Raw genomic sequence first — 15,055 nt, 5'->3', positions numbered from 1 at the left:
ACAAGTCTGACAGGTTACACTAAATGTTTTAATCTATAGTATCCGCTTTAATTCTGGGGAGAACTAAATCAAGCTACACACAATATGGAATGCCTGTTATTAACATCCACAGATACAGCTTTGCTCGGTGTGAAATATAAAGTGGATGTTTCATCAATGATGAAAAACTTTAACTGTGCATGAACAGGCCCGCTGACTGGGGGGGTGGTGGTAAAAAGGGGGTAATTGCACAGGGGCCTGGGTGATTTAAAAGGGCCCGGGAGCCCTTTTAAATCGCCTGGGCAGGCCCGCAGGGCTCCTAGGCACATGCGGGGTGGCGACTGCTCCGGGCCCTGCAGGCAGGCGTGATTGGCCAGCCCAGTGCTGTCGGTGCCGGAAGTGATGGAGTCAGTCCCGGAAGTGACAGATTCATCACTTCCGCCCTGGGCCCCACATCCCCCGCTAGGGACGTCCCTGCGGCCCGGAATTGCTGTAGGTGGGCCTGTGCATGAATGAATGTTTCTATAACACTGTACTATCTTTCACTGTTACATACAGCCCCTAAGGACCTCATCCTGCAAGCTTACTCAGGTGAGCAGCCCTAGTGACTTCAATGGGTACAACTCACCTGAGTAAAGGTTGCAGGATGCAGCCCTCAGTCACTACATAACAAAACACCATAACATCTAGTGAGACTTGGAACGCTGTTTATCCTTTAGAAAGCCATTGCCTAGTTCTGATCTAGTGAACAAGTGAGTGCTTGGGCAGATGCCAATTTATTTCTGTATTTCATTCTTTGAACACACAGTGGGCTAAATGCTGCCCTTAGTGCAGGCTAACATGGATGTAACTATGTTCTTTTTCAAACGTAAACTGAATATTAAGGAAATGGCCTTTTCTGCACTAGATATGTTTTTCTATTATTATTTTTTCCTCTTTCCCTTAGCAGGGGCTGCTTTTCTTCCTGTTTCTTTGAACCACTAAGCTCCAACTCCATTAGGGAAACAGTCTTGTTGCCTGAGAGAATGGGGTATATTTTCAGCATGTGTGGATTTAAACACACAACTCCCATTAACTGCTTTGAGGCTGTTCCTCTCATTCCAACTGCTGTGTTGCCCTCACACTCTTTCCAGTATCCCACTGAACGTGCAGTATCCCAGCGAACATGCAGGTTTAGGCAACTGGCCGTGTTCCTGCCAACTTTGACAGTACCAAGACACAAAATGTTAGTGACAGCTTTATGGCTGAATCCCAGTGCTTTTTTCTGAACACACTTAATCTTTGAGGTGGCCTGAAATCCAGATCTGAAGCTGGAGCTCAGCTCTCTTTTAATGGACACTTCCCTGTTAACTCCTGTCTACATGAATTGATTAGTGAGTTCATAGTCATAGTCTTTCCCCATACATTAGGCACTCGAGTTTGAAAATATTAGCCATTTCACATAGCTCGAGTGAGGCTGATGCTTAGACCCTTCTCCATCACTAAAACACTCCATGGCTTTAATATATAACAGGGAGGCTCAGTATTCTGCAATTCTAAACGCAAAACACGTTGCTATACATAGAGCAATCAGGATATGGAGAGTTATGGGTCCCCAGTAGCTGTAACTTGGCAGTCTTCCACATAAGTAACATTTTGTATTGCTCTAAATGCTGTTAAGGTTAATGCCTTAGTATATATGTACAGTGTGGTCACATTATGGCTGTTTGGGGGATCCATAACTTTGAAGAGCCTGACTTTTGAGTATGTAAAAATCACAACCATAGTGTAGCACTGATATAGTTTTTGCATTTAATTTCCTTGGAGGATTATTTTTGATAATGAAACATGACTACAAAGGGCAGAAAGATGGGGAATAGAGGGGAAAGATTGAAAAATGAAAGGAAAAATGTGCATTTATTTGACTATGACCTTTGGCTATGCAACTAGACCATATTTTGCACATTTTTGGATCTCATACATAGGGTGCACTGCACCCTGCAATGGGTGTGTAATCTGAAGTTGGTGGTAAGAAGTCTGAGCAGGAAGGTTCTCCACCTCCCTTTATGACAGTCACCAAAAGGGCGCAACAAATCTGGCAGCCTTTTCTGCTGATCACTCAGGTCATCCAAGCCACACATTGGTGGGGCACAGAGAGAATCTGGAACAGCCAAGATTAAGATAGACCCATTTTGCCTGCATATATATAGTGTTTGGATGGGAGCTTCTCTCTTTCACTTGTTAGTTGAAAAATTAGCAGAAAATAGGGTTCCCAACATTCTTCAATGCTTCTAACTTTTAAATCTTAGCTAGCAGAATTATTTATTACCTACAAGATTAGAGGATCTTATAAAAGCTTTTATCAAATTTGGGGCTCTTCCTTGAGTACAGTCTACTGCTGAACTGCACAATTAGTTACTACGGAGACCCAGATTTTGCCTTTAAGCATCCTACAAAGAACTCCTCAGAAGTATAGTATCCCCCACTGGATACATTTCATTGAATGTCCCATTTATTCCATCACTTTCTACCCCTTTCCACAGTGATGTATTTTCTTCTTATGGAGAGGAGAGGGTGTGTTATTTTTTGCTAGTGAATTTTGCTTTTACTATTGGATGGTCTAACATCTGAATAAACACAAGAAATTCACACATTGCTCTATAAAGTTCAATATCATTCCAAATGGCCATTTTTTATATACCAGTGACCAAGATTTTCAAAAGAGATTAGTAATTTTAGAGTACCTCAAGTTTCGGATGCACAATTTGAGACACCATAAAGAGGCTTAAACTGATGAGGACCCACTATCTGAAAATGAGGCCACTTTAAAGTATTTAAAGTTGGGCTCCCCAAAATCCCTAGTCTTTTTAAATATCTTGGCCACTGTTATTTAAGAAAAAAATAAAAAATATTGCATGTACAGATACCTCAAACATTGCCAAAGAGAATGATATCAAACTTTCCAAAGCAATTCATGTGTGGGCTAAGAACTAACATGAGATATTTTGGATCAAATAGTCTTTGCTTCAGAGAGTTGTGTGTTTGAAAATAGGGGGTATGTAAGGAAGTGCCTTCTTAGCCATAACTAGAGTGCCTAGTATGCAGGGCTGGCGCTTCCACTAGGCGACCCTAGGCGGTCACCTAGGGCGGCAGGATTTGGGGGGCGGCATTTTGCCGTCCTCGGCGGAAATTCGGCAGCGGGGGGTCCTTCAGCTCCAGGTCTTCGGTGGAAATTCGGCGGCGGGTCCTTCACTCGCTCCGGGACCTGCCGCCAAAGTGCCCCGAAGACCCGAAGTGGAAGGACCGCCGCCGCCGAATGCTCAGAGGAGGAGCGCTGCTGCCTAGGGCGGCAAAAACCCTGGTGCCGCTCCTGCTAGTATGACAGATGGTATATTAAAATTATTTTGTATTTACAGGGTTCCCCCCCAAAAAACAGTTCTAGTTACAGCTGTAGAGCTACAAAGTGAAACTGGATGAGTGTTATCAAAGACAAATGGAATGGTACCCAATAACAGGAACAGAAGTTCCCTCAGGACAATCTGTGAAATTATCTCAAAGTCATTAAATAGCAAAATAATGAATTAATGTTCATCTTACCGCTATGTCCTCTCCTTTGCAGTATACCTTTCAGCTGCAACAGTGCAACCATTAGAGAGGAACAGCCTAAGAGGGCTCTTTGTTACACATGCCTGTGACACCTTTATTGTGAAAAAGAAAAAAAATATCACAGCAATAGGGATTTTCCAGATGGTGCAGCAGGAGGATAGGCAGGTAGACTGTAAGTGCTATATAACATCCCATATTTCCTTTTAAGCGTTTGTGCTTGAAAATGCTATGTGACTAATGTGAGGGCTAACCAATGCACAAGGCACTACATAGTTTGGGGTGCCTCTTCCACTAGAAATGGGGGGAAATGACTTTTTTTAAACTGGAAAACATGAAACCAGCAGAATTTCCAGTGTTAGGTTTGCCAGGCCTAAAGCAGACATTACTAAAACTATTAATCTTCAGTACTTTAAGACTGACTGCTTTCAGGAACTCAGGCTGTTTGGATTAAGCCCAGTGTGATGAAAGGGTACCCTATAAGTGTTCTTAGGGGGCACTGGGAATGAAAAGCCAGCTGCGTTCATGTCACATACACAAGATCGCTTGCATCAGAAGCTGCTACAGTAAAAGAGCATGTTCTAGAATAAGACAGCTCTCATGCCAAAACCAGTTGGTAGAATAGAAATGAGGAGAGCACCAAGAAAATATAGGAACCATCCAACAGGTGATGTATAAGGAGTTAGGGCAGGAGCCTAATGAAACTAGGTCCAAAAATCCAGTTGAGAAATCCTGGCATCATTGAAGTCAATGGCAAAACTCCCATTGACTTCAGCGGGCCAGGATTTATTGAGTTGCCCAACTCTGTCTTTTATTTGTTTGTTTAAAAAAAAAAAAAGACATGAAAAACTAAGCCCTCCAATCTCTATATAAAGAGGGACTGTCAAAGCGTGAGCTTTTCCACACACAGATCCTACAGTTCCACGCAAACAGCTGCTGGAGAGAGTCTACTGTCTCTCAAGGTAGAAATAATTTTGTCTTCCTGATCTTTAGGCTGTGGCTTCCTTTTAACCTTTGCATTTCATTTTTCTGAGGTTCATTCACATGAACTGTTTGCTCCTTCTGTGGCACTGGCTCTAAACGTTTGGCAGATCTTTTTAAATGAAGCACAGGTGAGAATTAGAAACATTTGCAGCCCCAATTAAGATGTCAGAGAAATTTTAACTTTGATTCTATGAGCTTCAGAGTCAGGATGAACTATGCTTATTGCAGACAGCTGGCTTAAGGACGAAAGAATGTCTTCTGTGTAGTTACATAACAAGGAGCTTGATTATCTTAACACAGCCAATCGACTATGTAATTCTTTATTATCTATGTAACAGCTATTTACTTAACTGGTTACATGTTGTTATCTTTTGGCATTGTATATGTCCAGCTACAACTATGAGAGGTTTAACAGCACTTTATTTGTCCAGATTTTGAGCTGTTCAAAAGCAATTACATTAATGGTAAACTAAATATTGTTTACCATCTATTTGGGGATGAGGGGCCCCAGAAATGTCAAGAAGAGACCCACAATGGCGTGAAATCTTTGCTTACTCATTGGCTAGTTGCAGCCCAGGCAGGCACTTTTCCAATATAACTAAACTGTGAGTGAATGGGACCACCCTCCTTGTGGCTGAAAAGATAATTCACTGTGAATTATTGTGCACCAAGCTCAGGATGTGTTGTGGTTTTGAGATGTGAGCAATTGCTTACAGAAGAGGAACACGTGAACAGTTTAAGCGATATTGCCTTACAATGGGATCCATATTTGAATCCAGACTCTTAACGTAATTCACTGCATCAGCTGGCGGTGTTATTATTTATTATGTAGTCCTTTTCTAAGCACTGTTGCTTTCTGAAGAACAGAAACATAAAGGCAGTCCCTGCAATCTAAGATTCAGGCACCTATAAGATAAGATATACTGAGAGAGAGACATTGACTTAATGGTAAAATTGGGCCCTTTCTATGTAGGAAAAGTGCTGCAACAGCTTCTTCTACATGGGGCTCAGCTGAGATTGCAGGAGCTTCACATCAGCACTGAATTTGCAAATATTATTGATTTATAGGGCTGTAGCACCCAGAGGCCCCATTGTATTGGCACTCTGTAGTCACAGAGATAGTAGGAGTCAGTCTAGGCCCTGAGGAACTTAGTAGCTAAACAAATCAGACGGTTAAAGGGTGGAAGAAAAGCAGCATCCCTCACTCACGCAAATTGAGCCTTGTGCTGCGCTCCATTACATACGTGAAACTCCCATTGAAGTCAGTGGGAGTTGTGCCCACGCGCTAGTGGGCATGATTGGCATACTGCATATACAGTATACAGAACTGTATGTATATAGTATACTGCAGAACTGGAATTAATTTGCAAACTGGACACTATCAAATTAGGCCTGAATAAAGACTGGGAGTGATGGGTCACTACAAAAAGTAATTTTCCCTCTGCTGATACTCACACCTTCTTGTCAACTGTTGGGAATGGGACGCCCAGGTTGATTGCATTGGCCTCGTTAGCACTACAAAGGTAATTTTCCCTGTTAATATTCACCTCTTCTTGTCAGCTGTTGAGAATAGGCCACTTCCACCTTAATTGAATTGGTCTCGTTTGCACTGACCCCGCACTTGGAAGGCAACTCCCATATTTTCATGTGCTGTAATATATATACTGCTTACTGTATTTTTCACTCCATGCATCTGATGAAGTGAGTTTTAGCCCACTAAAGCTTATGCCCAAATAAATTTGTTAATCTCTAAGGTGCTACAAGTACTCCTAGTTGTTTTTGCTGATACAGACTAATATGGCTACCACTCTGAAACCGGTATACATACACACACTCAGGGGTGCTGGAACTAGGGGTGCTGCTGCACCCCCTGGCTTGAAGTGGTTTCCATCATATACAGGGTTTACAGTTTTGTTCAATGGCTTTCAGCACCCACCACTATACAAATTGTTCCAACGCCACCGCCCACTCTTGTCTTCTTTTTTTAATCACTTCTTAAATCGGGTGCATAAAGTAACATTGCATATCACTTCCAGGAAAGCAAGCAAAATTGACTCAGGTTTGGGTTTAGTTGATATTTTGGAGCCTGATCCTATTGAAGTCAATGGCAACTCTCATTGACTTCAGTGGGAGCCAGGATCAGGCCCAAATCCTTTCCGGTTCAGTGGGTTTGGCCTGAGCTAGAACCTCAGAACTGAACACCCCAGATTTTGGGGGGAAATGAACCCAAATGCAAGTTCATGTGTGGTCCCTCTCCCTACAGGGCGCTGAACCAAAATCCCCAGCTCCAACCTCCCTGAATTTTGAGGAAATTTGGATCCAACACTGAACTTTGCCACCCACTCTCTTGTCTAAGTTTTGACCTCACATCAGGCAAACTTAGCTGGCTTCAACTGAGTTTGAATTTTCAGTTTGAACCCAAAACTTGAAAAAAAAAATAAGATTTCAGACATAGCACCCAAAGAGACTTTTTTTAAATTTGCCACTCTAGTGTGAACCAAACCTACCAATTTTTGCACTGCTCTGTTCATAAGTGTTCTGGAGATCAATGTAAATGTAGCTCTAATGTGAAATCACATTTGCTCTCATTGAAGGGTAGTGCTGGTTTACAATAGCGTATTTGCTTTTTGGATTTATACTGTAAGATGACATTTCATTTAGCTCATGCCATTTACTGAAACAGACGCAAAAGATGGGAAGCCAGTTTTCTGGCAACTCCAGAGAACGTTACATAGTACAGAGTAAACAGCTTGCTCTGTTGTTCATTTGCTAGCGGAGAGATGGTCCGTTGAGCAAGATCCAGAATCAGCAGAAATGGAGGGGAGTAATCATTAAACAAACAAATCTGTCAGCAAAGTCAGAAAAACTTCCTCTCTCCATAAACATAATGGGGAGAGGATATTTTCATATCCAATGAAGTGTGCTGTGTAAAACAGACAATTAACCAGATGTGCTCTCCTGGGGTTTTGGAACAGGCACATGTCTGCATTAAACTATTGATCCAGTTCTACTAGTCTAGTAAGCCTATGAACTATGGGTGTAAACGCTACCCAGCCAAGGGCTGCAGAATTTGGCCTGAATACAGAAGATGATGTAAGACAATAGTCCTGCAAGATGATGAGGGCCCTCAGGCTAATGAGGATGCGGGCGCTCAGCACCTTATAGAAGGTACTCAGCATCTCAAAGGATCAGCTGCACAATTTATACGCAGATTGGCACATGAACTGTGGTATAGTGAGTTTCTCCTTTGTATCACTGTTTAGATGTGATAATGAAGCACTATTTGAATGCCGGAGTTGCAGAGAGTAAAAAATAAAATAAAAAAATCAGTTAGTGGTTTTCCGTTAAATGTTACAAGTTGCAAAATTCTCTGTTTTACTTTGAAACAAAGATTCCGAACCAGAAATTGGGTTCTTTTGATTATTTTGTAGAAGTTCCCTAATATTAAGCAGTTTGGGCCAAGCCTGGTCTCCCTGATCCAGGGTTTGAGCCTTTGTAAAGATAAAATATTTTTTCATAGATGGCTTAAAGATGAATGTTGTCGTCTTGTTCTTAGATTAACATGTTTGTGGAAGGATTCCATGATGCCATTCTCCTCTATGCTCTGGCTTTGCGTGAAGTCCTAAAATATGGCTTTGGCAAGAAGGATGGGGATAAAATTGTTCATCAGACACGGAACAGGACATATGAAGGTAGGTGTCTGCTAGTTGGAATACTGGATTGTATCAGTGTCATTACAACTCAGGCTATTACTGTGTGTGCCGCTTGAGGACCAGGACACAAGAGGTTAAAAATAGTCAGAATATATGCTCTTCAAATATACACACTGCATTTTTAAAGATCAAATAATTCACCACTTCGAACATTTTTCATAACATCCCTTTAGGTATTATTCTGCTCAAAGGAACTCCTAATAATTTAATGACCCTCATTAGGGTTGTAAAGAAATGCCAATAACTTTCTCAGGCTCCTTTGTTTTTCAAAAGATTACAGCAGCGTGTCTTACTTCATGTGCATCTACTAGCTCTTGAGCTTGCTTCATTTTTTCCATTTAGCGTTTTTATCTTAACAAGCTGGATTCGATAAAAGCACACGGGTGCCAATTTTTCCTTTGTCGTTAATGCTGTTTTGAGCATTGGAAGGTTTTTCTTCCCTTCCTTTTAAGAGCTTTGTTTGTTATCTCAGATACAGTAACCAAACAGGACTGTGGCTTTCTGGGCTTAATCCCTTAGGCCCTGAGTCTACAGAGATTTCAGCAGATGCGTAACTTTAAACTTGTGAGTAGTCCCTCCCGTTGAGGTAGTTATGCATGTGCTTAAGTTTTTGCAGAGTATGGGCCTCAGTAAAGAAACAGAGCAGTGTGACATCACCAGACCAACATATCATTTCTTACATTAATCTTTCAGTGTTAGGATTACCAAGATTTCCAGTGGAAGTACTTGAGAAAGAAAATATTTCCCTTACATAAGAAACCAACATTTAACTCAGAAATATAACAGCTCTGAAAGACATAAAGGGCCAGATTCTCAGCTGCCATGAGTATACACTGGGCAGAGTTGAGGAGAAGTGAAGGGGCAGGTAGCTCTAAGCCACGTTTCTGTTCCCCTGGTCCTGGGTTCACTAAAAGCTAATATGATCCCCAGTGAATTTAAAGCAGCCTGGTGACTCCTCTGAATTATGCAGCGAAAGCAGCCCCACAAGCACCACTGCACTAGGTCAGGATCAGGTACAGCTCTGCATAACGTACTCCATCCCCTCCAAATCATGGCACCCCACAGCACTGTACACCCAGGGGATTCCCCTCTGTCATGAGATTCCTTTTACCGCAGCCTCTCTGAACAGAGAATCCGCCCAAAATGTCCATCTTATATCCCATAATTTTATGCTAGAGTCCTCCAAGAACATGCCAAGGTGCGTCTTTGCAAGGTTTCTTATAGAGATTTGTGTTCCAAACAGTGGGACTCCCAGGCTACACAATAGCGTCCTAAGCGGCTTTACTCATAATACCAGCCAAAAGAAAAGAATGTTCTCTTTCCTCACTGGTAAAAAACAGTTCTTTGTTGCTGAGCAACCTCTCTCTTATCATAGCTATTTTGAAAATTCAGGCTTAACGCTGAGCTGTCAGGAGCATAAGACTGCAAGGTAAAGACCCCCCCACTCCTCACTATCCCAATACTTGGCTGGGCAAATATTTATTAATTATAGGGCTGATGTTGAAAGTGGTCTTCAACTTGGCCTCTTGGGAGTCAATCCTACAAGGAGAACCATGCAAGCAGACTCCTGCCCTTGTGGGGATCCCCCCCCCATGGTCAGTGGGGCTCTGTGCGGGAGCCAGGAGACCATTCATGCAGAGTCCATTGCAGGTTGGGGCCTTGTATTGCCCCTGAAATTTTGCACACAGATCATTGAAAACAGTAGCTGCCATTCAGATTTCTAACTGCCTGGGCACCTTTTCTCCATGGTACATTCCGCTCCACATCAGATGGGTATCCAGTCAGGAATCCCGTTAGATATTAATAGCTGCTAAAGAAACATTCATACACATCCTCCCCTCTGCGTAGGTTGGGGTAGGGGAGAGCCAGTCAACGGCAGCATGAATGCTTCAGGAGAGGGATAGGGACTAGAACTGGTCAAAAATTCTCCAATGAAACAGTTTTCTATTAGAAAATGCTGATTTAAAAAAAAATTAATGTTTTGATAGTTTTATTAAGTCAAAACAAAGCACTTCAATGAAGTTGTTTCAATATTTCCAGATCAAAATTTTGTTCTGCAGGAAATTTTCAACTTTTCATTACAATTCAGGATGAAAGAACGTTTCAGAATTTCCAAGTTTTGAATAGCTCTACTAATGACTTCAGGCCAGATGGTCTTGGCTTCCAGAGTCACTAAGCTTTCTGTTCCAGTAAACACTTCCTTTCAGTTCTGGGAGCCAGCTTTGCCATGCCAGACAAGTTGGTAGTGGCCTCTGAGTGTTGCTATTGCCATTTGGCTGTGCTCACTCTTTAATCCTTCAGTCCGGTATAGTAACACAAATTTGAGATTGTTTGGCTACTGTACCATTACATCTCCAGGCAGTCATTTGGTTGTAAACAGTTTGGTTAATACTCAGTAGGCCTATGATTAAACTCTGATTAATCTTTCCTGAGGTCATTCCATTTTAATAGGAAAAGAGCAAAGGTGAGGCATTTTAGCTCATTGAGCATTTGGGAAGATTAGGTTTGTTGAGAAAAATGTACATTCTGGTACTGAGTCGCTGAAGTCTCTCTCCTGGTTTGTAATTGCACCTTGGGACCTGATTCTCCACTACCCTGCACCTTGCGTAATCATCTCTGTGGCATGGGTGTAAAGGGCTACCATTCTGATGTGCATTCACTTTGCACAGTGCAGCAGAGACTCGGGTCCATTGTCTTCATCCCCTGAGTGAAGAAGAGCGACACTAGAACCTTGCTAACTGTGCCCTTTGCCCTGTTCTCTGCCCACCCCTCAGCAAAGAATTGGCACTGGAGAGAGGTCTTGTGTTCTTATGATTCCATTGTTTTCACAAGTTCTGCCACATTGCATGTACTAGTACACTGGGACGTATTAGCCATAATCATTAAACTACAGGAAAGCGGACACAAGAAACGATCACAGTGCACGATCTGTTGCATTATCCTGTTTTATTATTGGGTTTGTTGACCGCCAGCCTGATTCTGCCAGCTTTATTCACAGTGAATAGCACCTTACTCCACAAGAAGGTCCCCTGATTTCAGTAGGACTACTCAGGGCCTAAATCTGCCAAAGTTGCTAAATTCAGTCATTCACCAGGGTCAAATCATGACACCCTTGCTCACTTTTTTGCTCAGTCAGGGAAAACTCTTAGCGGGCCTGATTCTGCTCTTGCTTATACCGCTATAACTCAGAGGTAACTCCACTGAAATCAGTGAAGGCAAATTGCTGTAACACTGAGGTCAGAGAAGAATCAGGCCCAGTGACTTTAGTGGAGTTGTTCCATGAGTTAAACCTGAATTAAAACCTCATTAAGAATGTCAGGATTTGGCACCCAGTTTCCCAGTCATGAGTATGTATTGGCAAAGTTCTCCAGTGTCTTTGACAGACATGCACGCGGCTGTTCCTGTATACATTCTGAGCCAGAGCCTCGGGGGTGTAAACTGGAATGGAACCATGGTCTTAAGTAGAGCTACATCAATTTACACCAATGGATGAACTGACCCTACGTTTCACTGGAGATTAGTCACTGAGGGCAGATGCCATGCTGAGGACTTGAGAAACTGACGAGTGTTGAATGTGTCTTTCTCAAAGTTGTAACCAGAAATATTGAAATAAATAGGAATTGAACCCAAGTTCATGTATAGAATTGGTATAGTCTTGACCTTAAGAAGGGCTGATTACCCCAAACTCTGATTTAAATCTGTATGAGCTGTGGGTCTGTCAAACCCACACAGTATTTTCTTGGGTGGGGGGTGCATAATTCAGTGCCATTGAATTCCATGGGAAGGGTCTCATTGACTTCAGGGAATGTTTAATAACGCCCTTGATCTCTGTGTGTAACAGAGAAGAAAGGAAACATGACCCCAATTCTGCAAAGCACTTAAACATATGTTTAAGCTTGACAGTGGGACTTAAGTTTATGCATTAAGTACTTTACTGAACTGGAGCCTGTAAGATTAACACTGCCCTTTCAGGATCAAATTTTTCAGCTCCAGTGAAGACTATGGAATCTAAGTGATTGTAGGATTTAGCCCACAGTAAAGCAGCTATAGCTCCCCATATCGTATCCAGTGAGAACAGCAATAAACTAGCTCCACAGGTGTACCACATGTTGGAGCTGCTGACTCTGGCCTTGGTCTCTGTTTCATTAGTTCTCAGCTTCACATGAGCATGTGTGTTTTTACGTGGGCTTTGTTAGCTATTTCAGGACAAGGCCCTATGTAAATTAATTTGCACGAAATGCATTTTTATTTTTATTCCAGTGCTCTGAATTTCTGGATTACATTTTTTTCACATATTCCCCAAACAGGCTCACATATTTTATATTTCAAAAGGAGAAATGTTAAGCATTTCGGAATGCAGACGCTGAGATGAAATTACCATTTCTTCTGGAATGCCAATAAAAGTGCTGTGAGACTGATGAGATTTCCTGTCAAGTATCAGTCTGTAAAAATCTGTCCACTCGTATTTTTGTTTTCCTTGGAAGAGTCCAACATTTTAACTAATTAATTTTCTAATTCCTTACATGCCATTCTCTAGGCATTGCAGGGCAGGTATCCATCGATGCCAATGGAGACCGATATGGGGATTTCTCAGTGATTGCAATGACCAACCCAGAAGCAGGCACACAGGAGGTAAGAAAATAAACATAATTGTAAATGCCTACTGATGAGATGTCCCAGCTAGTGTCAGTATAATGTACCATCATATTGTCTGCTTACTCAGTAGACAGATAATTATTTAACTGTGTGTATTAAAACGTCATAACATAATCCTACAAACCCTAAGTGCAAATCCTGCTTGTAAAAGTAATCTTAAAGCATAAAACCCAGTTCTACAAATCCATTCTCACTCAAAGGATTACTTGGGTGTAAGACTTTACAGGACTAGGCTCTATATCAGGGGTGGCCAAACTTATTGACGTTCCACGCTGCATGCAATAATCTTCAGAAGTTTGAGGGCTGGGTGCGCCTGCTAGGACTAAGGGCTTCTGCCCTGTGGGGGTGAGGGGAGCACCTGCCGGGGCTCGGGGCTTCAGCCCTTGAGGAGGTGCCTGCCAGGTCTAGAGGCTTCAGCCCTGTGGGGAGGAGGGGGGCGCCTGCTGGGTCTAGGGGCTGAAGTCCCAAGCCCCACTGCAGGGCAGAGGCCCCAGACTCCCCACCCCCAGCCTGGTAGGCAGAGAATGGGAAGGAAGGGGCCAGCTCTGCGAGTCACACTAACTGAAAAGGCAGCAAAGAGTCCTGGGGCACCTTATAGACTAACAGACGTATTGGAGCATGAGCTTTCGTGGGTGAATACCCACTTCTTTGGATGCATCATTTGAATAGTCCCAGTGAGTAAGGTCTAGTCACATGAGTAATGATTTGCTGGGCCAGGCCACTAATGCATTTCTATAGATACAATTGTCTGAAAACTATGAACCTAACCTACAGATACTTACAATGAATAGTCATAGGTACTGGAAGTCAGTAGGGTTGATTATGGGGAAAAGATCTAGTGTGATCAGCCCCTATTTGTATTAATATTTTTTTTAGTAATTTCATTCTCCCTTATTTCGCTTCTGCTTGCCTTTCATTTCCAGTTGAACCTCTCTTTTCGCCCTTCGATGGTGTATTTCTGTTTCTCTTCAAAAGTATGTCTCATGTTAATTTCTTCCTTTCATTTTTGTAATCTATTAGTTGTTAATTGTGTCTGTTTTGCTCAGGTTTTTCTGCTGTCCCTGTGCTGATTTATAACCTGGCCTCTTTCTTTGATCCATTGTTTCTTTTATTTATTTCACTGGTTCCTTCCATCTGTTCATGAAAACATTAGTTCCTCAATGGAATTGAGCCAGATGAGTGCATGCATTGGCCAGAACCCTGCTCACAGCTTCATACATAGACTAAGATCAGAAGGAACCATTAGATCATCTAGTCTGAGCTCCATTGCATTTCACCCAGTTACCCCTATATTGACCCCAGTAATGGGTGTTTGACTAAAACGTATCTTCCAGAAAGGCAACCATCTTAATTTGAAGACATCAAGAGATAGCGCATCCATCACTTCCCTTGGCAGTTTGTTCCAGTGGTTAATCACCCACACATTTCTAATGTGAATTTGTCTGGATTCAGGTTCCAGCCATTCATTCTTGTTATGCCGTTCTCCACTCAGTTAAAAAGCCCTTTAAGTACCTTCATGGGGGGAAAAAATACTGAGTACTATACACTGTAACCAAGTTGCCTCTCAAGCTTATTTTTGATACACTAAAAAAATTGAGCTCTTCAGGTCTCTCACTGCATTTTCTCCAGCCCTTGAATTATGTTTGTGGTTCTTTTCTGCTCTCTCTCCACTTTGCTGCACCTGCAGTCCCATATCTGAGCAATTGTTAGTTGGAATATGAATAAGTGTTTCCTGTAAAGATTTGAACTACAGTTGCACTAATGGCAGAGAAATGCAGACTCCTTCAATGTGAAATTCTCCTATGCATATAACAAGTATACTCCATTTAAGTCTTACGTAAGCCCTCAAAATAGGATTTAAGTGGCAGGACCTATGTATAATGGTGAATTTCACCCATCAACATGCCTCAATGGCTCAAATAAGGAAAGTAACAAAGTTTACTTTACGCCCAGAATTAGCTGAAAATTCATGTCTGTGTTCAAACAATTATATCTTCTGATGCAAATGTACCACTCACATTAACTTCCCTGGCAGCCGTGCATGTTACCTGAAGGCAGAATTTGTCCCTCCATTTTTTTTCTTCATTAATGTTTATACATTTTAGGGAATATTTTCAGAAGGGTGGGCAGCTCCTCTCCTT

At 42.1% G+C, this 15,055-nt stretch overlaps 1 protein-coding gene and 1 long non-coding RNA gene across 7 annotated transcripts in view; one reads left to right on the top strand and one right to left on the bottom strand.

The window, feature by feature from the left end:
- LOC112058777 (uncharacterized) overlaps positions 1 to 15,055 on the bottom strand; it is a 121,424-nt gene that overhangs the window by 24,290 nt on the left and 82,079 nt on the right. Inside the window, exon 3 of the long non-coding RNA XR_010602136.1 lies at positions 3,556 to 3,656. This is a non-coding gene — a long non-coding RNA (uncharacterized LOC112058777). The remainder of the gene's footprint in view (positions 1 to 3,555; positions 3,657 to 15,055) is intronic.
- Positions 1 to 15,055, top strand: part of NPR3 (natriuretic peptide receptor 3) — a 58,768-nt gene that overhangs the window by 28,651 nt on the left and 15,062 nt on the right. For 3 of the 6 annotated variants that reach the window (XM_065598837.1, XM_065598836.1, XM_065598835.1), the window contains 3 exons: positions 8,102 to 8,237; positions 12,796 to 12,890; positions 13,838 to 13,888. In XM_065598837.1, coding sequence (XP_065454909.1) covers positions 8,102 to 8,237; positions 12,796 to 12,890; positions 13,838 to 13,888 — 282 coding nt within the window. The remainder of the gene's footprint in view (positions 1 to 8,101; positions 8,238 to 12,795; positions 12,891 to 13,837; positions 13,889 to 15,055) is intronic. The other 3 variants (XM_005308231.5, XM_005308230.5, XM_042850784.2) reach the window with 1 other exon arrangement.

This window comes from Chrysemys picta, chromosome 6 (genome assembly GCF_011386835.1).
Source record: "Chrysemys picta bellii isolate R12L10 chromosome 6, ASM1138683v2, whole genome shotgun sequence".
NCBI classification, from domain to species: domain Eukaryota; kingdom Metazoa; phylum Chordata; order Testudines; family Emydidae; genus Chrysemys; species Chrysemys picta.
This window is presented reverse-complemented; position numbering and strand designations above follow the sequence as displayed.